Source organism: Battus philenor, unplaced genomic scaffold (genome assembly GCF_028537555.1).
Source record: "Battus philenor isolate CCGP_79_NKW_IND1 unplaced genomic scaffold, ilBatPhil1.0.hap1 SCAF_26, whole genome shotgun sequence".
In the NCBI taxonomy this organism is placed as follows: Eukaryota; Metazoa; Arthropoda; class Insecta; order Lepidoptera; family Papilionidae; genus Battus; species Battus philenor.
The window spans coordinates 5,057,195-5,083,566 of NW_027181689.1; the positions used below are offsets into that span (position 1 = coordinate 5,057,195).

General features: G+C 33.2%; 1 protein-coding gene across 7 annotated transcripts in view; it reads right to left on the reverse strand.

The window, feature by feature from the left end:
- Positions 1–26,372, reverse strand: part of Cirl (Calcium-independent receptor for alpha-latrotoxin) — a 421,691-nt gene that overhangs the window by 159,398 nt on the left and 235,921 nt on the right. For 6 of the 7 annotated variants that reach the window (XM_068768762.1, XM_068768764.1, XM_068768759.1 and 3 more), the window contains exon 2: positions 5,813–6,244. In XM_068768762.1, coding sequence (XP_068624863.1) covers positions 5,813–6,200 — 388 coding nt within the window. In that variant the 5' untranslated portion in view covers positions 6,201–6,244. Of the gene's footprint in view, positions 1–5,812; positions 6,245–18,237; positions 18,272–26,372 lie in introns of those variants that run through there. The other variant, XM_068768760.1, reaches the window with a different exon arrangement.

Consider the following 26,372-nt stretch of genomic DNA (forward strand, 5'->3'; position numbering starts at 1 on the left):
TTCACGGGAGTTTGGAAGTGTGTTCGACGGAGCGACGCAAAATCTTAATGGATTATGTTATGATTAGACCGGTTGGTTTACCTGCGGATATTTCGCACGATTTTTACACAGGGGTCGTGGTGGCTATGCTTTCAGTTTTACAGGGTTTTACTAAATCCATTGCAACAAAAGTAATTTTTTTTTTCATAGCTGTATGGACGGTAACCAAAATAAAATATTATTAAATCCAATAAACATTAACAAAAAGAAAACCTTGTGTGATTATACAAAATCCTCTGGGTACAATGGTAGTTAGCGAGGACATTTATGTGCTTTTAGACAATTTGTTATAAAGCTTTCTTTATAACTTCGAAATATTGTCCATATTAAGTTTCTTTGACAACTTTTTAAAATAACATTTATTTTTTATTCCGTCATCGATCACTTATACAATTAGGCCATTAACATGCACAAACACGACGAAAAGCAAATTCCGTTAATGTATCGTTTCCTTAGGAAGAAATAAAAATGTCTTTCGATTTGCAATCATCAAATCGTCTGCGTCTGGGGTGTGATCTTGAATTTTAAAAACCTTTTGTATATAAGTACTTTGACCAATACAGATAAAATTTTATAACGAAATACAGATACCATGTTTTTAATTAAAACTTTAAAATCAAAGTTGTTGTGTCAAAGTTTTTGAACTTTTTTTACAGATGTACTTAGTTTACTAATAAGGTTTCTTATACAGTATGATTGGTGATTCGTGTCAAAGCTTTAAAGCTTTACGCCTATTTTTAATCCCTTCGATTCTCTTTGTAAATTTATTACGCTGAGATATGTTATTTATGATCAACATAAAATAATATATAAATAAAAAATATAAATAATATATTTTTATATAATACATAACTTTTGTATTTATAATAACGTCAATAATTTTGGGTAGTAAAAAGTCTGTAGTCAAAAATAGATAATAATTAATTTTATTATTTAGTGATAAGAATGTTGAAATTGTCTTTTCTTCTTCCTTGCCTTTTCAGCTGATAGACGCCCACTACAAGGCATAGGCCTTCACCTAAAGATAACCACAATGGCAGGTTTTGCGCTGTCCGCATTTAACGGCCTCTCGCAAACTTAACCATGTCGACGATTCACCTAGTGGGGGGCTTACCCATGCCGCGTCTACCGGTTCGTGGTCGCCACTCAAGAACCATTCGGCCCCGACCGCTATCAGACGCACGATTCTACTGCCACTTCGACCATTTCTTAGACCTACTTCGGCAACCTTGGCTGCTCTTTGAATCCCCTCATTTTTGATTCTATCTCGCAGCAACATCCCGAATATAGTTTTGTCCATTGCTCACTGGGTAACCTTGACCCTTCTTAAAAGTTCTACTGTAAGCGACCACGTCTGCATTACGTTTTTTACTCTATTATTATAACATTATTTATCATTTCTATTTTAAAAATAGATTTTTGGATAAGGTATACCATAACTGGACTTTTGGACTGTGGACTTTTAAAGCTTTTACATTAATAAGTAATCATCCTTTAATTGTAGGATTATTCGTTATTAAGTTAAAGCGATGAACGGCAAAGCAAAAATAAAACAGACGTTCATTTGTAGTGTTTCTTGAACTCTAATCGCGTACTCTCATAATTCTTAATAATTAAAGTGTAAACTCAGTTCTAAAGTGAACAAGTGGGAACTTTGTTTAAGTGTTCATTAGCGTACTTCCGATAACTTCCACGATTTTGGCAAAACTTTTGTGTATTTTTATGCTGTACGCATTTTAGAGGTTTACAGGACACTAAGAACTGAGTAAAATTGTATAGAGGTAATGAAACAGTGGCAGGTCGTAGAACGTCACCACTGGTGATCGGGGACGCATTTTATTTTTTATGTTTCTTAAATTTCGTTTCCTACCTACGTCAAGAGAGCTTTTGTTAGCTTGTTCAAGCGATGTATTCGTCGTTATAAAATGTATGGTCTAGCAATGATTTTGTTGTAGAATCAAATAGTTTTCGACGGGTGTGTAGCCATACAGATACCAAAATCTAAGAACAATATGCCTGTGTCAAGGCTCCCGTGGAATTCCTTGTAACCTAAAACTTCCTCAAGCCGAAGTATCCATAAATGCCAGTAAGTTAACCATATCAAAGAAAAAAATCATTGTTTTTACTACTTCTACTTATCTTAATTCGGCTGTGTCCTAACACGACAACGGTCGGATTAATTTCTTTTAAATATCTATGTTTAAAGACTTTACTGAGACCTTACTGAGTATTCAGATTTCAAAGACGTCCTAGATAATGCACTAGTCTAATTTCAGCGCATTCAATTTATAAATGACTAGATCTCTTTCACTTAACTTATTTGTACATTCTTAAAGCATGTGTTGTTTTAATATTCGTGTACGTCTATCGACAAATATCATGTAATTCTGCAGTTACTATATTAAATTTGAAAAAAAAAACATGCCAGTTTCGGAGGCAAGCTAAACAAAAGACGGCACAAGTAGAACGAACTTTGGCCCGTCGTAGTTTCTTTACATGTGCAACAGTAGTGCGAAGTATATTTGGTAAGTGTGCTCGGGTCTTAAGTGCGGTTTTAAGCTCTCGTCGAGCTCGCTGCCCGATTTATGGCGCGTACACACTAGGGTGTAAGGTTGTAACATTTTTGTACTCGCAAACTAGGAGCTTAATGCGTTAACAGGTAACCAACTTAAGGTAGCGACCAACCGTTTAAACCGTGTTACTGCTTCGTAAATTTACTTTTGTGATGCACTTTAGGTAACAAAAAAGGTTATTGTATAAAATTTACTGTCACAATTGTACAATGTTGTTTCTTTACTTGTTCATTATTCTTAGAAGTAGGAGCGACATTTTATATAATACAATACTGTAAATGAAAATTTTAGTATTGTAATTTTACCTTTGACAGGTCGATATTAATCGTTATTTATTTTATTGTAATGAAAATAATAGTATATTAAATCAAATCATTCTTTGAAATTTTAGCGATGCAAAATGATATTTTAAAATTTGTTATTATCATAACGTAAGAGTAATCAAAGGCTCTTGTGTAACAAAATATAGACTATGCTAGACGAAAGTTTTTTTTTTTTTAATATTACTGGTTTAATAAGAGATCAGTCAGAAATGAGGTGACCATTGATAAATAAAACCGACATAGTCCAACAGTGGGTGTTCTAAAACTGAAATGATGGTGATTTTATACCTCGCTGACATATTTAATAACGACATATTTTTGGTATAAGAAAACTAGTGTGTATGAAGTGATACAATTATAATGATGATTATAATGTTCTTGTCGATTACAGCAAATTTCTTACTTACAGTTGTTTAAAAAAATTAAAGTCCTCCAAGGAGTTTTTATATATTCGTTATTGCCGATAACCTTATAATCGTAAGTAATAAGCTTTAGGCCCGTTCATACTGCGGCGTTTTATTGAATTTGGTTTCAAACCAAAAAACACACGCTTGGAACAGGATGAGAAAGCTAATAAAACTATGATTACTAAAAATTTGCGCTCTGAGCATTAGTGTTTGTTATAATTAAAATCTAAACTTTAATTATTAAAAATATAAGATATTGATTTCGGTAATAATTAAGATAACGAAAATATTTACCAACTTTCAGATTAGTTACACATATAAAAAGCAGTAAGTTTTAGGTTTTAAGGGGAAAAAAACGATTTTAAAGCTCCATTTCCACCCTAAACGTAATACCGCCCGCGCATTCTTTCCCTCTATGTACTTGTTTCGAATTATTTTTATTCGCGCCGAGACGTGTAAAAGCTCGCGGAGACGCGGCGCGGGCTATTCGTTACAAACGGACAGTTCCACATCGCGGCCGCTACACGCTGCCGCAGGGGATGTGCAATATTACTCAGCGGGTTTAACACTAAGCTTTTTGTTTTTAAAAGCGTAGCGAAAAATAAAAATAGCACTGCTATATTCTCGCTGCGGTAATGTAGTTTTAATTCGCTAAATATTTTATCTGTTTTCATATTGTTTTATAACACTAAAATATTTAATAAACAGTACAGTTCAAGTCATCATAATTTTTTTAACCGTAGAATATCTGTTGCAGGACATATGCCTTTCTTGCATAGTATCTTTCAATGACCTAAAGAAATTCGTCTGTCCGTTTACAAATACTTAATTTATATTTTTTTATCATGTAAGCATTGTCGAAAACATTAAAGTACTATCGAAGATTTAATTTCTTGAGACATAACAAATCTCATTAGGCATTTTTAAAGTAAACGAATTTAATGACGGCAAATATAATCACCGATAATAATGATGTATCTCTCATCATACCCAGAGATGTACAAAATGGCCAAATGAATGCAAGTACAACTATTTCGATTCAAACTCAAAAAGCGAAATCTCTGATAAAATTTATTTCCATATAACTGTAGTAATACACTGTCCTAACCGCATTGGTACAAAAATAGAAGGATTGTGAAACATGAATAATTAGTAAGTCTCGTGCTTCTGGTAAAATGCTAATTAAGTTCAACTTCAAATAATACTATTAAGAAAGATAACAATTCTCAGTAAGTTGGAGAGAAAAAATGCACACAGACCGTTAAAGAGTAAGTGTTTTTTGTATTTGGAATTGTAAGTGTATGTGTGGGATGTAATTACAGACGTAAAGTACGGCGCTTCGGGGTGACGACCGGCATAGCAGGTTTAAGGAGACCTTGCAATGAATAGGCGATCACTTTCACCGATCACACTCGTCTCTCTTCCTAACCAAATTTGAAATGATCCTACTAATGATACTGCGTTTTGGAAATTAGCTGATGTTCGCTTCTGACAGATCTTAATCTTTAACCAGGTCATAGAAATATTTAGCTGTTATAAATAAATATGGTGGAGGTATGGTTCTCTATTAATCTATTAACACTTATCTAGTTGATCAGATCAAAGTACTTGGTTCTCATTGAATGGTAGATCTTGAAGTAGGAAAAACCAAGTTCTATTTGTACTACGTTTCAATGTTATTGAAAATAGAAAATTTGGTCTAGATGACGTCACCACCAAAACAATGATTAGTCATCATAAGCCGTTAATGGCTGTGACCACTAGGAAACCGCAGCTCACGTAACACATTTAAAATTGTTTTCTTAGTCAAGACGTTAAAAGCAAATACAGTGAAATGTATACAGCGATAACAGTTTACCGCAAATAAGATAAAACATAAAATACAAAACAAAGTAAATTATGAGACATTATTTACGAAATGATATTAGTTTTAGTCATATTAAATTTCCATATTAGTCATTTGAGGTAAAAGACGGTTTGTTAGTAGATTTTATTAGCATTCCCTCTTACTAAACATTATATTTTGTTACTTAATTAATATGCATGTTTTGTTAATGACAGCTATGAATGAGTAATAATGTTGTGAATCAAATTGACTCTATACGAAACTTTATTTTTATAACTTAACTATTTATGATTATATTTTTTAATGAAAACTAACATTAAAAAAAGTTTTCAATACCTAAGAAGCATTTTATACTAGAAAAATCTCTCGAATTTATACTATAACAACAAGTTTAGGATGTATTTTAAGTATCACCTATAAAAGAAGACATATAAAAACCATAGTTGATACGAAAACTTTTAATGAATTTTAACTTATGTATACTGCTGGTATACCTAAATATATATATTATTATGTATACATTAATTATTCTCTCCATTTTCGATTTTTTAAACCTTTTCGACAAGCAGTTTGGCGATTTTTTTATTTTTATATATAGATTAAAGAATAATAAAATCCACTCACCTGAACTTCTCGCTTCAACATGCAGCCTCGTGTCGACGAAAGTCACCACTAATAACAAGTACATAAGAGTCTTTATCCTACTAAAGCACCATCTTCCTTTTTCGTACCTTCCCTTACACTTTTCTCTATCACCATAATCACTTACAGTTGTTTCACCAAAATTAACTTTATTGTCTAAGCGATACAATCTATTATTGCTATTAATCATGTAAGCAACATTATCACTTTCCTTTCTACCTTCTATAGTGCCCCCTCTATCTTCTAAGAGGGATTTGAGATCTAGTAGACTCTTCCTTTTGGTGAGGACTTTCTTTTCTAATGGTTTTAGTACTTGATGTTTTATCCCCATCGTTGCTAGTTGAGTGGGTTTGGTGTTAGTTTTGCTCATTTGTGTTGTTTTGGTCAAATTACCGCATCATCTTGGTTTAACATCTGCAAAGAAGAAGATATACTTTAATTAACTTAGTTGAAAGTACAAAATAGTGCCTTCTTTAAAACAAGCCGTTATTATTCAAGTAAAAAGCTTTTAACAGTAGTCAAATTATAATAAAAAGGTAAGAGTGAGGGACATATATATATACATGACATTAATATCTTAAATGCCTTGATGCTATGCGTTATGAAGCACAGTCTGTCCGATAAGGAAAATGAAGCCTAAATTGACTACGTTATCAATTTACATAAGATAAACATTTATTTATTTATGTTATTATCAAATTAGAATCATTTACTACAACCACTTGCGTGCATCATAAGAATAATACCAGAAAAGCCAAATTTCATAGAAACTACAATCACAGTGAGCTTTCCTATATCTTTCAATTTAAAGCTATCTGCAACAAACTTACTTTCAGTCCAGATAATATTCAGCAAAAACCTTACAACCAAATTTGTACCAAAAGAGGCCTACTGTCGGTTTCATAACATAAATAATCCCTAAATTGGTGCAGCATAATTTAAAGGAATCACTTCAGCCAATCGGTGCATTTAAACCACCCTGCACAATCGCAATAAATCTCCGACCGCGTCTCAAACATTTCATAATTGGCTAAAAACAAAAACTCCACGCACTAAATCGTACTCCTTTCAAAAGGCATTTAGGAAGTGAAAACGCGTAACAACTTAATAAGTCTTCATAAATTTAACACGGCGCAAAAAGCGTACCACAATTGGTACTGAAACAAGTGCAAAACAGCAGACAATCTAACAGGCAATTCATCAAGAGATGTGACAGTATATGTTATCGTTGGATGTTAGCGGACGCTGGGGAGTGTGGGAACGGAGGGGCGACTTCGGGAGAGGAGGGAGGGCTTGCATTGAAGACACCTGCGTCCCACTGACGGAGATAAAAGAGGAGAGTAGGATGAACTTGTTTTAAAGCCGCTGTAACGATCGGGTCTAGACTTGTACTAATGAGTTTTTGTTAAGTGCTCGTTATTTTTGATCGATCGCTGTGTCTAAGTTGTTATACGGGGAGAGCTAATGTAATTAAATGGTGCATACTGATTAGCGATAAAGGCGTTAACCGCTGAAGATAAAATGAAACGTGTAAAACTTGCGATGCGAATGTACGCAGCTCTCTGATCTCTTAGTTATTACGCTCGGTCCGAAGACTATGCCAAGTTCCAATTAAACGACTTGTGAATAAATTATCATGTTCCTTTTAAAATGGTTACAATTAGTTTTCATTTCTGCGATTTTACAATACAGGTACAAACAATTATGTCTAGCATAAATTAAGTTTCGTGCTAAATACTATTAAGGGATTAATATGTTTTCAAATAAAATCAATTTGTACAATACATATATATATATATATATATATATATATATATATATATTTGAAAAAATAGAAATCAAATTGCATAACAAGCTCGTGCTTCGTTGCAAAAGCAAGCAGTTCGAGCGCTAAAAGAAATCAATCAAACATATAGAACCGCCTTACATCGGATAGCAAAACGAACAGTGCAATTATTTACAAGCGACCGACCAATGGGATTGCAAGTCCGAATTGCAAGTCCAGCTATCAGAGACCAGGTGCGATAGCCCCAGCGCTCAAAACTGTCTCATTAATCTTCCCGGAAAACCATTCTTACCGTACATTAGCTACCTGTGCTTCGAACGGGAAAACGGAATTCTTATATCTCTTGTATTTAATTTTTACACGCTGCAACGTAATATATCGCAGCTGCAACGCTCATCTGTTACGCTCCGTAAATTTGCTCGAGGAAATTATGTTTTGTTCGTGGTTTGTGTCCGTCGCCATTGCTAATTTGTTTCGCGTATTGATATATAGTCCGCCGAGTATCTAACAATAAAAATCTAGTAAATTCGTGTTAAGAAATTAGTGACTCACCATTATGGGTCGATTTTGTCGCGTCACAAAAGTGTAAGCCGTGTTTTAATTTTAAATTTGAAAAGACGTTCCTGTACTCGAAGAAGGTCTGGCTTAGCTCAATGCACACATAGCTTTCTATAATCTAGTTGATCAAGGGGTGTGGTTAAGCTATATGATAATAAAGGGTCACTATTACATTAACAAGAATACACTATATTATTCCCATTCTTGATTTCTTGACGTTTAAATTTTGATGCTAGTGGTATGAAAGTATGTATTGCTAGATGTTGTCTGGGTACAAAGGTGACATCTAATTTTACGGCTCAATACTAATGTATATATATTACTGGTAAGGTGACATTTACCTTCAAACGGTCTTTTCTATAAATGTTTTTTTTTAATTCGATTTTTAAAAACACATTACACACAGTGTAAGGATAGCCGATTTACGAAAATGATATAATAAAACTCCTCTCATATTAACAATATCCCTGTAGTTTAATCGTAAATTCAACGTTATATTTGCTATAGAAAACTATGACTGTCTGAAATGGTTGGCGCAATTTAAAGGCCGAGGTATCTTTTGGTCAGCTCTATCCTCCTTCATGTCTCCGTCAATTTAAGGTGCCTTTGCCTGTGTCCAGATTGTCTACTGATAGCGTGCCTATGGCGTTAATAAAATAAAGAAACGATAGGAATAAACGTAATGTTGACTATAATATAGTCAAATAAAACAATGCGCAAATTGAACGCCTTGTTATATCTCAACAATTAACAACGATAAACACCTTACAACTAATAAAACTAAAAAGATCCTCAAAACACCAACGACTTATTCAATTACTACAAATAGCACCAGTAAATAGACATTTGTGAATCAAAACATTTTGGTCCCGTGTAGAGATCGAATCAATGAAATTCAAATTGTTTGGGTTTCACTGCGCTGAACTGAAATCAATATACGTACATAATATAGAATGGACTATAACATGGTTGAATTTTTAAAATAATATAAATAAATACATTTTGTGCTTTGACCTATGTATATTATTATCTATATAAAGAAAGATGTCTTATTTTAATAATAATATTAAGACCTTCGAGAACATTGTTTCTAAAATACTGAAAGTTTCAAAGAACAAGTCTGTAAGTCACTATTGAAACAACTGCCATTATTTTACAATATTTTGCTTTAATTCAGTAATTGTTTACAGAAATTTACAACTGCTCTTGAGATGTCCCGGTAAACAAAGTACAAGGCGACAAATTTGGACTTCGTGGTGGCCATTCAATGTCCTTCTTTTGTATCAGAGATATGACTTTTCTTGTTAACATTTCTTGTACAACCTGTTCTTGAACACGTGACCGAATGATGCCCCCATAGGTACCGGTTACAATAATGTGAGAACCTATTCATTAGTTGGGTCTTCATTAAGTAGATTAACATAAATGAACTATGCCTTATTCAATAGTTATGTCGGAACCGGAAGGCTGCGTCATGATAATATCATCACAGTAGTGCATCTCACCCTGCGGAATGCTGTTATTTTTTAAAAAAGAAAGCTATTTTTTAATACCTTACCGTGTACAATGATACGCAAAAAAACAAAAGATATTTACACGAGCAATTACCTTTCCGAAACATTAAATAGATAGAAGGGTAAACGACCGTATTACCGGACGCCGTTATTGAATATAAGTAGCGACTTATTCCTGCGACGCGCGCCGATGTCATTATACCGAAGCTGCGAGAAACAAAACGTGTCCAACTATTTGCGAAGATCAGACTCACGTCTCGACTATATTTTCATTGCTAACGACTGAAGGAAATTCGTTCGCACTTGTCACAGCAATGTAGGGGTCCGGTAAAAGATCTTAACTGAAAATTGTTTCAATTCTCCGGGGCATTGGAAACTTCAGGTGGGGACCTACCCTCTCCCTGAGATCTTTCGCAGGTGTCATGAGTTATCGCGTCGGTGCCTGCAGTTTTATTGGCCGTGAAGATATAGTTATGAATTCATATCCCGAGCACCCTAAAAACTGTAAAAATACGATATGGTCTTGATATATTTCCAAGAGAGCATGTTACGGTGTTATCGTAAATATTTTGTGTTGTAATATCAAATGTCAGTAGCGTATATATTTCAGTTAAAGTAAGTTCACCGTTTTATCTAACGCGCAATAAACAATTCAACAAGGATTCGTAACTATATATATATATATATTTATATATATTTATTTAATATTAAAATGTGAATGACAGATTATATCTAAAAACCTTAAGTAGATTTATCAGACATACGTTTTCCTGAAATAGTTATAACTCGCTTAGAATCATCATATCCGCCGATAGATGTCCATTGCAAGGTATAGGATTCCCCAAATGTCGCAACGATGACCAGCCCTGCTCTACTCGCATCTAACCACTTACTGCAACCTTAACCATATTGTGGTCCCACCTCATGGTGGATCTACCCACACCGCGTCTATCATCGCATGATCGCAACTCGAGAACCTTTCGACACCAACGAACCGAGCGATCGCACTGCCGACTAGTATCAGCAACATGAAATGATGCTTGAGTCTATGTAAGAAAATACACACGTACCATTATTATACCTTACATTTACATATTTATATATAACGATGTATACACATGTTTTCTTTTAATATTCAAGAATTGTAAAATGAGACGTTGGATATTTTTTGTGTAATTTTATCTACCTATTGTAAACTATATAAGGCTATTGTTTAATGCTTCCATTAATATATTAAAGTCCACAAGCTATGTTTAATATTTTAATGGTTTCAAGCCTTTACTTTACGTCTGTTTACTGTTCAACAAGTTCATACGACTTTTAGTACGTCATAAAGGTTTATATTAAATCGTAAAAAGGGTTTCTAGTAAATACCAGATAGATGTTAGGTGAGATTATACAAAATCGAATTAAATTTGAATAAGTGGCTGCAGACAGCTCAGTAAGGAGCTGAGAAGAAATATAAACAGTCATTTATCGTCACAATCCGGCCCCGGGTCCATTCCTCCTTTAGCCCTCATTGCGGAGGGAGGCACGGGCACAGGTGTAAGTTCCACCCCCGACTGCTTGACGGATTGTTTGTTTTGCCTTTCCCAGTTTACTACCTTGTTTGGTGTGGAATTTGCAATTGCAACTTTGTTAAGAGCCGAATGGAAAAACTGCAATCAGTCGGAACGGTGAAGTTACTTCTATTTGATTAAATGCTGTGTATATCGATGCAGTAATACTGCGAAGTGTTTTGAGTCAGAACATGTTGCACTCTTTACAGAATATAATGCATCATAATTTATTGAAATCAATGTAAGGGATTTTTTCCTAAGTAAAAAGCTAAAAAATAACTTACAATAACTATTTTACTTGATTTATGAATATAAACGGATGGTGAATGGAATGGTATATTTAAAAAATATATATATATCCTGTTTTATTATATTTACCATCTATATTTTTTCTTTACAATACAATTATTACTACTTACTACTATTTATTACTATTTATTTCTTCAAACTTTTCACATATATATTATTGATAAGACAAACATAGTGTCAAAAATCCTTTGATTAATAACACACATTTTATACACTAGAAAAGATATTCGTTTTGATAATTATTAGTTTAAAAGCTTACACGTTGTGTATATATATAACTGCTTTAAACCCAATGTTATATTGTATATATATAAATTATATAACCCAATATTACACACACACTCATATATATATATATATATATATATATATATATATATATATAAATTATATAATTGAAATAATCAATAATATTCATGTGGATGATGGTTTAAAGGAGTCAACATACATTTTAGAGGTAGGGAGGGTTACGAATGCGAATACTAAAAGTAACCAAGATGAATATCGTCTTAACAGATATATTTGTTTATAAAGATTCTGTTTAAAGTTTTATAATTAAAGAGCATTAACACAGAAGTACAATTGTCAACACCAACAGAACACATTTACGCAACAGGTACCGACATGTTTTTGTTCTCCCCATTAACTGTCAGTACATAATACTAGTTGGAATACCTCGTTCTTAAATGGTAATGTTGGCAGTACCGGCTAAATTTAGAATTGGCGCTGCAGTATGGCCAACGTATCTTTCTTACGAGTTGGTGTAAGTGATCAACGTCAGTTATGATGCTCATACATTTCCTTACACGACGTTGACAGATATATTATCACGATATGAGTCCTTGTATGTCAGTGTTTGTAGATAGAAAAATGTCAGCTGTTAATAATGTTGATTGCTAGTCGCTAGATTTTAAAGAATACGATCAACGTATGATAAGGCATTGAAAAAGCAATAAATTATAAATAATGAAAGCTAGTTTCAAGTTACTTTATCCAAACTAATGGCGTCTATGTAGTTTATGATAGGTGAAAATATTTTCTTTCCATGTACGTGAAACTTATTGTTTTATGTTTCTTTCCACAAATCTTATTTTTTTGTTTTGTAATGACTGCATTATGTCTAAATTAGCCAATACGCTCGCAACGAAATTACTCGAGAGACCAGTCTGTTTTAGTTTACTTTTACGTTGAACAACTGATTTAATTAAGTTAATATCTGTATTTTTTAAAATTATTAACTCCTTAGTATCTTCTAGATTAGCAGAAATTAATTGTCATATAAAATTTAAAATAATGGAATACTTGTTTTTTAACTTAGTATCAATGTTTTAATAACATAATTATCCTAAAGTAGGAGGTTACCGACTTAAAACATTTTTTTCAATTGAAATTATTACATAATTCGTTAATTGCATTGAGGTTTATTTATTTATTAGTTATCTACTAGGTGGATAATGAAATATATAAGATAAGTTAAAGTCACGGGAAGTCCATGTCTCATGTGGGCAGCGCAAGGCCGGTCATCTAGGCGATTCTTGGAGATGACGATGATTTAAATTATTCTTAATAAGAAATTTTACTATCGAAGGTAAACTTTGTTATCGTAGTGCACCTGAACATGTTTATAAGTGAGTTTCGATATCGACTCTAATAATATGAAAGTGATGGTAAAATCTGAAGGAACATCTCTGGAAAGGTGAAATAATTTTTAAATAAAGATATTACGCGCGTGGTTGAGCGCAAATTTCAAGAACGCCCCTTCCATGTTGTATATCACGGGAGGTGTTTAAACCGTGCCCGGGGCCCCGTGAATCCCTCCGCTAATCGCCGTCGCGCCTTACTTAATACTTATGGCTCAAAGTAGTCGTGTTTTCTTGCGTCGTCGGTGGCTGGGTTAAAATTTCATGTCCTTACACGGCGCAGTGTAGGCTCGGCCTGTGTTCATGTGCCGCGCATGTGCTCCTTGGATGTTTATAGTGGACCAATTCTCTTCTCGTTTATTCCGTCTCCTCGTACGGTAGCTGCGCCATCGTTTTGTTTTTATTTGAACTTGTTTAAGGGCCAGAAATAGCGCTATAAAGATAATTTTGATCAAGTATTATAGCAGCAGAATCAATACTACTTTTGCAACACCCTAAGCAGAATAAGCCAACGCATAAACGAACTATTAATACATTAAAGCTAAAAAAGTGCGAGTGAATATGTACGTTATTATTAATAACATTTATTTATATATATTTCAGTTGCAGAACGTCCCTGCTGGATAGCGGACTGCATTCAGCGTCTTCTGATGATTTGAACACGGTCGTTCACGGTCACACACACGGTCCGTGGTCTCCACTTTAAAACCTTAAGGCTTCCACGGCTATGTGTTCGCGATACGTCAGTCACTTTCTCTTGTCTAGGAAGGTCATTATTTCTGAAATCCCGAGCATAGCCCTCTCCATGGCTATTGCTGCTGGAACTGTAAGCTTGCCAATGGGGCCCTGGGTGGTACACTTTGTTTTAGTGCCATAAGTTATTACCGGTAACATACATTTAGCGTAGATTTTTTTGGACGTGCACTGCTGGACATAAGCTTCCCACAAAAATTTCCAATAAGCCCCGTTAAAGTGGTCTGCTTTAGCGGACCTTAAAAAGGACATCTGTCTATATTCATAAATGAACGTTAAAGATTCCCATTGTAATAAATTTTAGATAAATTTCAAACGAAAACGAATTTCAGAATTTTCAAACGTACGAGCAACTTAGTGATACGATAAGGTCTCTATTAAAATTGTTCGTTACATTCAAATGGGAGCACTGAGGCCGATAGCGCGTTTCATGATGTCCGGAGTACGATAAGCATCTATAGATTCTAGACCATTTCCCACTGGAGCTAGATTGCGCTGCAGTTCGCTGGAGTTGTGAAAGATTTAGAACAAGCGAAGACTTATTACGAACGAGTATTACCGCTCTCTACGGCAGCCCGATCCTTTACTCTATATCTTTCGGAATAGAATGAAATTAAAGTTCAACGTAGAAGCGATCCAGATGAAAGTGTAGATTCAGGAGCGATATCGTAGGGTTAATATCTAAATTTTAATAAGTTCCAATCACAATTTTTTACTGATTTTTATTAAAATTTCGAAATTCATTCCCATGGCTAAAATAAATATATAATTTCAAAGAAGAATCATATCTTAATAGTCACCAACTTGATTTAATTTTCCAAAGAAATTTTGTTATACGTGATCAATTTTCTATAAAAAAATAGGTTTTGTACAGAATAAAAATGGAAATACCGTAAATCAACCATTAGGCTAAAACACGGTACGTTCTACACCATCTGTCGGCGTCGTAACTTCGAGTGGTGCACAATTTTGCGAATGCATTTCCCCACTAAATCGCCGTTCAACTATTGAGTGGTGTCGTGAAATTTTCATACGCTAAGTGCCCCGTTCGACAGGCGACTCGTTAACTGTATGCGATGAATTGTAGCGCTCCTAAAACCGCACCTTACCCGGTTTACGACCTCTTAGAATGATGCGTTTGTTGAGATTTCTTTTTATTTAGAGTACTTGTGGCTACGGGTTTTGAATCAAATACACCTAACTCAATCATAGCAGTGGAAATTTATTTTTTTGCTCTATAAATACACAAGACATTGATTTATAAATCATATGTATTTCCATACATATAGTATTTTATGCTCACCTAGCTACAAAGCGAACGTAACATATAACAAATTATTCAATGTTTTAGAAAATATTGACAGTAAATAAAAACTCTAATTAATTAATGATGGATTGGACAAATATGTATATTTACAAAATTTTTAAATTATTCATATTTATTTAATATTCTTTAATGTACACGCAAGAATACATTTAAATAGTTTAATAATAATTAAAAAAAAATTATAATGGGCGGTCTTATCACAAGAGGCAATCTCTTACAGACATCCATAGTATGGAAATAGTAGAAGTATGAATAAGGGGTAGGTAACGCGTACTGAACATACATATATATACTTAATAATAAGTGATAATATATTATATATTATAAATATAATACATTAATAAGTAAAAACATCAAACTGATTTGGATTGCACTTGCCTCACAAAGAATAAAGAAACAGAGAAAAAAAAGAAAATTAACTAAAGGATAAATAATCATAAGTCTAGTAAATATTTTTTAACCATTTTTGCGGATTCTTATTTTTAAAAATTTCTTTTTTTTGTTATTCATTGTTTGTTTTATTTTATTACTTTACGTTTGAGATAGTTGAGTAAGTAGGTAGGATAGTAGAGTATAGTAGGGTTTTTTGTCTGTCAAATAAGAATCATAGTGAATGATTTGTAAATATTTTAAATATTAGAGAAGGTAATCTACATTTACATCAATTTCAGATATGAGCGTTTTGAATAAATTAAAAGGTCTTTTATAAACTGTAAAGAGTTGATAATTAGCTTTACGTATGTAAAATTGTTTTACAATAAAACAAATGAGAAGTCTTATCGCAGTGACTCGAATTTTGGTTTAAATTCAAATATAGAAATAACAGTACATTAATAAATGTTAGCACAACGCATTCTGTCTCTGTTTAACTTAATACAATAGAAACTTTTGGTGTTTTGTTTCGAGCACTGCTCTGCATTGAGATAGAATGGGATTATTATGCTATGAAAAGATATCTCATTTAGATTGAACATTTTCAATATATCTTCGACAATACGTATTGTTGTTAATATACTTAAGATTCATATTTTGCAAAGGGATTTATGTTATGCATCAATAGCTTATAACACGTTCTGTCTTAAGGTATAGTTTTTTGCAAGTTTACATGTAAAGTTGGGAAGAATTTTTCTGTTGTACCACATTGCTGTAAACGATTGAGAAGAACCTACCATTATTAATTAAATTTATCAGTGTAAGGAATTTAGAAAACAAATGTATTGTATTTTTATAAATATTGATTCTTGTTTTGAAATCAAGAAGCATGCCACAACTATATTTACTTTTAAACAATTACCTAATTGTTATTATCGCCTGTGTTACCATTTTTCTTATAGGCCATACAAAATGAGGAATAGTAATGACATTGCGATGTTGCAGAAGTGAAAATACTGTTAATCAATCTTAAGATCGAAATTAAGAAACCTATATATAAAATTTTGTGGTGTTATATAAAAGTGACACCGTTTACGAACGGTTAAAGAAAATACCTTAAGAAAATCGGCAATCCCACTAGGTATATCATTATCATCATCATTTTAGCAGGAGGTATTCCTGCTCGACCTAGGCCTCTCCTATATATTTCGCCTTCTCATAGAAGCAGCCTGCATCAAGTGTTAACTTCTATAAGGTAATCTTTCCATTTTACGATTGGATGTTCTACGACGTGCTTGTTAGTTTGTAGTCTCCTCTCCAGAACCTCACAGCCCCAATGGCAGTTTATATACCTGGTATATGTTTTTAACTAACACTCAGAGGAGTCTTGTGTATATTGTGAACATAACGGTGGTAATTTAAAAATTATATTATCCATTTGTGAGTTAAACTTTACCGCATCTATCAATTTCAGTTGCGTTTAAGAATGTTGCAAATTATTGAGGGTAATATTTCAAAAACTACGTTAGGTGTTATCGTAATTCCGCAACGGCTCCAAACGGCAAACATTAATCGCCTCGTACGGTGGACGAATTAATTCGTATTTTTATTTTCTATCCTGATAACGACCGTGTGAAATTGGCTCTCTCTGAGAATTATTACAACGATCAGTCATATTCATTTTTAATGTTTTTCTGTGGTACGATATTAAAGCTTATCCTCCAGAGACACTAGTATAACACAACCTTCTTTTTTTAACAAGAAAGACCTTCGTGACCTATGGCTTAAGTATATTGTTTTCAAAATATTTAAAATAGACTTTTTTAGTAACGTTAGTATCAACTAAAAAAATAAATTCATTTATATGTTCTCTTTATCACTTACACTATTCTTCGATGATATGTATTAAGGCAAATCTAGCATTATCGTAGCGTTTTGAGGCAATCTAGTCAAGCCAGGCTAATTTAATTAAGCTACCAGTGACAATAATAAAATAATTCAATCATAAGTTACATCTTCATCAGTTAAATCATCATTACTTAAAGCATTATTAAGTTAATGTTAAAAAATTTAGCTTAAGTGAGTCATAGGCTTTAACCACAAGCAATAAAGAAATCTGAAGACTGCGCCATGATATTATCATTTTTGTAACGGACAAATAAAAGATATAAAAAGCTCCAAGACTCGATGAGTTACAAATCTAAGCACGTAGTTAGATTTACGTAGTAGTAGTCTTAACGTGATAGACTTTAAGACAAATGGAGTTTATGAATGAAATGATAATAAAAAGAAAGACAGCAACTCCAGAAACCTTTTATGAGCATGTAGTGGCGTACCAGATTAGAGACTCAGTCTTGAGAAAGCAGACTTTAACCTAGAATCAGATTAAAGCTTCTTGAGCAATCATTTTGAGTATTGATGCCAATTTGGATCAGCTTGATTGACTTAAAATGAGTCATATTTATATAAGATGAAATACAAAACGTTGACAACTCTACATCTATCCTTCTGTATAAAGGTGAGCAGAATAAATTTCAGCGACGTAACTTCACCTTACCGACGACAGGTGGCGTTCAAAACAACACTCACCGAAAACACTGCAAAGGAATTCCATCCACGCGGCGACGTCGAGTATAATTACGCGTAATTGCCTCGAAAGCGAGCGAAAAGCTAGAACAACACAAATGTTAAACTCATTAACCGTGCTGAACTAATGGGATTTGATGGAAGCCCGGGCAAAAACGCTAGCGGGCCCCGGGGGCGCGGTTAAGCATGATTTATGGTGACCCCGGTTCAGCTGCAGCGGCGAACTGCGTCGTACGGAAAAGTGAAAAACATAGCTTTTCGTAGCTCGTTGCAACACTAAATGTAAAGGTATACATAACATATTACATACATGATTATTTATAAGTGTAAAAACTTTAAAGGGGTCAATGTATTTGCTGTCAATAAATATATAACACCACTATACAAAAATCAATGTATTCAGAAATAATAAAAACGTAAAGAAAATACATTAAGACAAAGCCTTTTCAAAATTAGATATACTGAACATTATTCATTTCGGTACGGCGCTTGTCGGCCACAAAACCATACACATAGCCGAGCGTTGGCTTTAATCATCAACTAAGAAATTTAAACCTGTATCCGCAATTACAGTTTATTATAAAAACATTATGTCAACGTAATGCATATCTGTATCGGCTTTTAATGTAAAACACTCTCGTCACAAGCGTGTATAGCAGTAGGCTTTCACCTGTGGCCGTCGACTATAGTTGACGCTCGTACCGAAGTAGAAGTTAATTATTCCTTCCTACTTGTCCTTGCAAACTTTATAATGCTAAAAGTTATTCGTCTGTCGCAAAAATAAATTAATATAAAGTATTTCAGAGCGATCTGTTAATACCATGATCGTTCTTGTCTTGTATTATACAGCCAGACTCCTTTAACTGTTATTTGAACTTATCTAGTAACTAATTAGATATTAGTTATTAGCTTTAAGATATTCTTTCAACAAACTTTTGCATAAAGAAAAATGTAATTAGAGAAATCTTAACCGTGGTTGCAATTTAGTTTATTTTTGAAGTAATAAAATTAGAATTTTTCTTTATATTCTTAATTTTGTATTCATCATCAACATCATCGTTTCAGCCTTCTTCTAACAATCTTAAATGATGACGTCATAATAAATATATGAGGGCCGATGTGTTCTCTCTAGAACTAAGACCGTGACGCTGGGATGCCATTGCTTTGAAATGTTTGAAAAGGTTATAAATTCATACATTTAACTTGAAGTATTATATAAAACGTCAGCATTACATTCGCGTATAGAATTTGTTAAGTCGCGAGCGCCACATAGCAGCTCGGAAAGCTTTGTTTTGCGCAAACGGACGTCCAACGTTTTGTCAAATATTTTACATACACCGCGAACGCTCCCAACGGGACACCAACAAATGTTGCTTGGCATTAGCTTCAATTGTTCTAAGGCACCCAGGTGCTTTCTCCGGGTCGCATTTCTCCCTGTCAAGGCAATCTTGTTTTTCTTTTACATATTTGCGGCCGCTACGTGACACAGCTTTAGTGCAGCGGTTAAACTGATGCAAGGTTATAAATTTTACGGATTTTTTGTTCTGTTCTATGGAAATGTTTCAGTTGTATTGTTTTATCTATACAATGCAATACTTATATACAAATACATACATAGGGTAATCAATGATAGCTTAAAAAAGATAAATGAATAGCTCATTTATGAGGTTCTATGGGATTTAAAGCTTTTAAGTCAATTTCTAACCAAACTATAAAAGTGATCACACTGAAATTGGTTTATTATTTTTTATAATAATCGACTGGCTAATAACTATTTTATATCACTTAATAGTCCATCTTTAACTAACAACTCGCTTATTAATATATATCCTTTCTATATTAAAATAAATTTCATTTAATCAACATTGGAACTTTTAACAGAACTCTTATTGATCGTCAAGTAACTCTTATTTAAATGTATTTTATTTTTGACTCTACTATGCTTCACAAGGTGTAATAGTTGTAGAGAAGAATAAGGACGAAATTTCACAATAACACACCTTCATATAAATTGAATAATACAGATTTATTTATACATATACACTTTATCAGATATAGCCTAATTGAAGTCGCTAAAGATTCTTGTCATTTATACATTCGTTTAATGAATAGTAGGCTTTTTCCGTCAATTTACTTTAATTGCGCGATTTAATTTAGTAAATGATTGTCAATTAATGTATGCAAAATTTTATTAAAATTAATTGTAATTAATTATTATTACGTCACTTATTATTTCTGCAACAGTTGATTTTTAAATAACATTTAACGTACATTCGTTAGTAGCAAATGCGCTGTATATTCACCTATTTAAAACTTATATTTACAGCCAATCAAACTATATACTATGTATATTACTAAAATCCACCTTATATAATGACTTATCAGGATATTTTGGAAACCACAAGGCTTAGAGACTTGAAATTCAACAGGAATATTTCTTTTGCAAAGTCTTCAGCTTAGAAAGTATTGCAGTCGCAATGGGAGTGCATGGGGATTCATTTAAAAAAGCATCTCTTAAAATACTAGGAACGGATTCTGAAATTACACCATAAAAGCAGTGCTGGTCACGAGAAACGGGCGGAGTACAGTATTTTATATAAAAGATCCCTATTTTAAGATTCCATTTATAAAGTTTAAATAATATTATGCTTAAAAGTCTTTTAAATTTGTTAACAGTTTTGTGTAAAAAAATTATCTTTTAATAAACTTAAAGAATATAAATGTTTTTTTGGACGGACTCTCACTGGTGACCAAATAGCAATTGCAGATTCTGCGGGTTTCACGTAGCAAGGTGCATAAGGCCTAGCCTCTTTTAGGGTAGCAGACCTCGTTTGAGGTAGCAAAGCTCTCTGGCAAGCATTGGCTCGGACGGCTATAATATTATTTTATCGTATTGGAAATTGTTTGTTGGATGAATGGATGATGCAATTTCAATCACGAAATTGCATGACAATGTATAAACAAAAAAGCACAAGAAACTACATTAAAAAAATTAAGAAAACCGTTTCATGAATAATTGATTGTATAGTATATTAAATAACATCAAATATGAGTGACATTGCAGTGGCAGTGGACACACAAAATAGCGCACAAAACAGATTGCCGCAAGTTTCTTAAAGTTCTGGAGTAGAGGACACGAAGCGGCCAGGGCAGCAAAGGACGTCTGAGGAGATATGCGGACTGCTTTCTACCGGTCTTATTGGAAATCTATCAGAGATAAATATATCCAGCAGTGCAAGGTTCAGTTAAATTTAATATAAAATTTTATAAAATTTCTACTCGATTAAACAGGATATAGTTTTGTATAGTATTTTAAGAGGTTGCAGTTGCTTATTTGTATTATAATTAATATGAATATTAGTTACAAGTTCGTATAATTAAGTTAATATTAAAACACGACCATATGTAGACTATTGCCAGGCGAGGTAAAATATATATTCGAAGCTGAGAAATTGTAAATTCCTTATTGTTACTATTAATGTATTCTTTGTATTATGAGTATATATAATAAATTTGTTTAGGCATAGGAGTCGGTGTAGATGGTACACGGTACCGCATTCCAGCATCCGAACGATGACACCGTGAAATGTTGAGAAGTTACGTCTCTTCACACCGTGTGATCAACAGTGATTTAAATTGAGAGCCTATATACCGAACCCGTAACCTTCGATCCTGACTTAAAATCCTTTACCGCTGAACTATATGAATTGCAAAGGGATAGAGAGAGCTGTGATCATCATGTTTCAGATACAAAATAATTTGTTTATAAGAAACATTAGAGCGGAAATAGAATCGCTTAGACATTTCTTTTATAGTCGAAAATCAGAATGGAATCGCCGCCGAATCTACTTTCGTACGGATAAATTCCTTTTGATGATTGCCGCAAACTGTTGTAGGGCTTGGCAAATTCGGCTATTATTGAATATGGATAATAATTTCTTTTTCCTTTTTTAATGCCGCTACAAGAAAATTAACTTTAACATGAATTATGACTTCGTATTTTTTTAAATAATTGTTTTCTTCTGAAATTATAAACAGATTAATATTAATCATTTAAAGAGGTTATTTTCAAATCTTAAACTACATAACGTCTTTTATTGTTTACGTCTTGTAATATGTTTTCAGTTGAGTGTGTGAGTATGGATATGGTGAGTATAAATCATTTAGAACGTTTTAAAATATACCAGAATCCTTGTGACGTTATAATATACAATGTGCGAATAATAACAAATTGAAAATATTTGTCACATGTCGATAAACCGGCGAGTTAATATTTACAACTAATTATTAAACCGATTGAGAGTGAAAAGGAACAAGTAACAGTAAAATAATAGTCCAAAATGAAATATATGAAAATAAAATTATTGCATGCAGATAATACTTAAAGTGTACTTGTAAAATATATTAAGCTTCCCATGAACGTAAAATGGAATTCGCATAAATAAAAAATATATTATTTTTTGACGACGGGCGAATGTTTCGGATGGGGGAATATCTGATTCATTTAAATATGTATAAACCCACATCAAACAGATATCATTTTTAGGGTTCGAAGCTTACTAGAGAAGGCATTGGTAAGGTAAAGTCGATATTGGGATCAAGTCCCTAACTGATTTGGATCCCTTGCTTGTGAATTGTTGACGGCATCAGCTTCCTTTAGACATCACGTCGTATTTGAATAATGGTATCGAATAAGCCGCGTAGTGTAAATATTTTGGCTGTAAGCATCATCACATGTAAACGGAGTCATTACGTATTAACATTCTTTAAACGCGAGAAAGAAAACAGTATACTTTGTCTGTCTTTAATAACAGAGTGAAATTTTTTGTATAGACATTAAAAGAAATGTATTGTAACAAAACAAGAAACAATCACACAAAGCGTGTTATCAGTGAAAAATTACATAGAAATCAGACTACGTTATCATGTCAAGACAAGAAATAAGACAACATCATACATGAAAAACGATTACATTTTTACATAAAATTTAACTAAGTATTATTGTTGAATCATACAATTAATCCTTATTTGCATATGTACATACATAATGTAAGTTTTATTTCACATATGACCGCATCAAATAGTGAATTATTACAAATTGTATTATTTACGTATTTTCAGGTATATATCAATGTTAGTAAATTATCGGGATAAGTGCAAATAATAATTTGTAAGATATGAAAAAACAATAAACCGAACCGTAATTGAATGATTTTTACTTTCAAATTTATGTTTGGGTTATGGTGGAAATTGGAATTTTTATTTGAGCAATAATTTATCAGACAAACACGGAATGTTAAGATGGCAATACAACTCAGTTTCGAAACGTCTTATATTCAACTAATAGCGTAATAATCTCTTCACTGATCAAGACCGGGACAACTCTTTTGTTGTTGGTGCGTTATTTATTTACGACAACAAACAACGTACTAAATTGGTTCACCCTGTATAATTTCTTTATAATAATAATGTGTTTAGAAAATATGCGTCTCTTCTATAGTAAACAATTATTAATATTTATTTATTTATTTAATCAGGTCGAGAGCATGCGTGGTTATTGTTATAAACTTTCCGTATTTAAAAATCATTTTGATCTTTTTCTAGGACGTACACTGCTGGACATAGGCCTCTCCTGTAGATTTCTAACAGGAGGTTGAAAGCGGCCTACTTCTAGCGTCTTATGACGACCTGGTCCTGATCCTTTATTCATCTTGTGGGGAAAAGTCATACGTTGCGCTTGTAGGTTAGTTATCACTATTTTAAAAGGCCTTATTTAGGCCTCAGCGATTAGAAGGAGGGTTATACACAAGAAGGATTAAATACGACAAAACAATTGTAATATTGAAATGTTTGTAGAAATAACTCGAGCTATTCCCGGCTTCGGCGCCGATGTCATAGAATATTTTAGTGTAATGCTGTACCATTAACTCCAAACGTCGACATTACGGTAATCGAGCAATTCCAATGACAGAGTCAATACGGTTGTTTGTATGTAGAGAAAAAAACACGTTTGTTTACCAGCGGCCTGACTGTCGGGCGGAATTCAACCCTTTGGGGAGCGCTGGCAAGCCTAACTGTTTGTCTTATTGGAAAAACATATTATTGGAAATTTTGCATTGGGTACTGGTAAATACGATTTTATATATACTTTCATATAAAAACCCTGCAGCGTACTAACTCTTCTCTAAGAATCATCATGGCGTCTACTAATGGATGTAAGAGTATATTTTCAATAGGACTAGGTGAGAGTATCCTACATACATCCACCTTATTATGACATATACAATACCCTTTCTATATTTTAATGTTTATCAAATACAGGATAATATAAGTCAAAATTCAAGGTCGTAAAATATAAATACTACTTCATGCAAGATATTTACGAATATGATAGTAGTCAAAATTTTTTAATAAAAAACTCAGTAAATATGTGATCGTGATCTTGAGAAATCAGAGGCAGGCATCATTAGTCCAATTGTCGCCTGCGTCGCTTCAGCCCATAGAAACCTATTGGAAGGCATAGGACTCCCTCAAAAATCGCCAGGATGACTGGTCTTACGTTTCCAGCATCCAGCGACCTCCTGCGACCTGAACCATGTCGTCTGTTAACCTAGCGGGGAGCCTCCCCACGCTGCATCTACTGGCTCTAGATCGCTATTCGAGAAAATTTCGGCCCTAACGGCTATCATTTGCACGAGTTATGTTTCAAATAATTCTACTTTTCAAAAAAAATATAAGCCACAATACTGGGTGTATACTAGAAGGTCACTATGTAAGGCTTAATATTTTTTTGGGTATGTTTTATCTTCATTCGTTAAATGTAGTCTGCTATAATGTTCTTATTTTACTCTTGGTATTTAATATACAACAAGCATGAAATAAGGATTATGTTACATAACAACATACAAATTTTGAAAACAGTCATTGTAAAAATAATATTATAACAAGAATGAACTTTAATTAACATTTAAATGGCATGTAGCCCCAACGGTACGTATAATTTAGAAGTAAATAGAATTAACTTTGCAAAAACAGTTTATATTGTTTAAAGCCCTCGTTTATCTCTTTGTAATGAAAATTCTCGCGTAATATGTGTTTAGATAATGTGTCAGTTATTGTTTAATGTTAAAACGTTTAGTCTTAAATTTACTTTGCTGTAGAAAGTTTTAAACAGATATTAAATACAAAAAAATGTCTAGCGAATTTGAACTATCTCTTGTTGTCGAAATTAAAAGTATGGCACAAATAATTAAGTTTATGGCTTAGGCTTTTTTAAGTGATATAGTTTACTTGAAAAAGTCATCTTATGATTAGATGGTCTAGTCTGAGAGAATATACAAGGAATGAAGAGAATTCGTTCGATATTAAGAAAGAGAAAATAAAAATGGCAGAATTTCATTCGGTTTCACGAGGCAACTCGATATTTCACTGGCGCTGAAACGGAATATTAGGTTAGAAGTATTTTCTGTTACCAGAGCCCGCTGGCCACAGAGTATCGTAGCACTGTGGAGGACTATATTTCTAAACGCATCGCTATCAGGTAATGTATGCGCATTCGGAGTGTAAGGAATGCGAGGATTTTAAGGCTGTTTCACACCTCCGTTAACAAAATTGTGATCAATTTCTCTTCAATCATTTTTTTCATTTATTAAATCATGTTAGCCCTTAGACGTCTGCAAGCCATCGCTTTCCCCTAAAGATAGCTTTGATATCCGATCTTCCGCTGCCCGCATACAGTGACTGCCCACGTCTTCCTAGGAACTTAACTATGTCATCAGTCCACGTAGTGGAGGCGTACTCACGCCGCGTCTCGTGGTCGTCAGTAAAGAATAATTTGTAAATATCAGTTATTATGTGTGGAAAAGTTTTCTTAAGTTAAACTGCAATCAATAATAGTGTAATATTAACCGTAGTGCATATTGTTCCTCGCTCGTAAGCCATCTTTACGAGGTTAGATAGAACAATGAACTTATAAACGTGTTCACAATTAAAAACTTCCTTTTTCTTTTTTAAATTTCCTTATAAACTAGGGAAATAGAATGTTTAACAATACTTACTAGCAAAATGTAGAGTTTAGATTTATATAGAATGTAAAATCGATTAATAAATTACATATTTATAATACATTTGCACGTGTG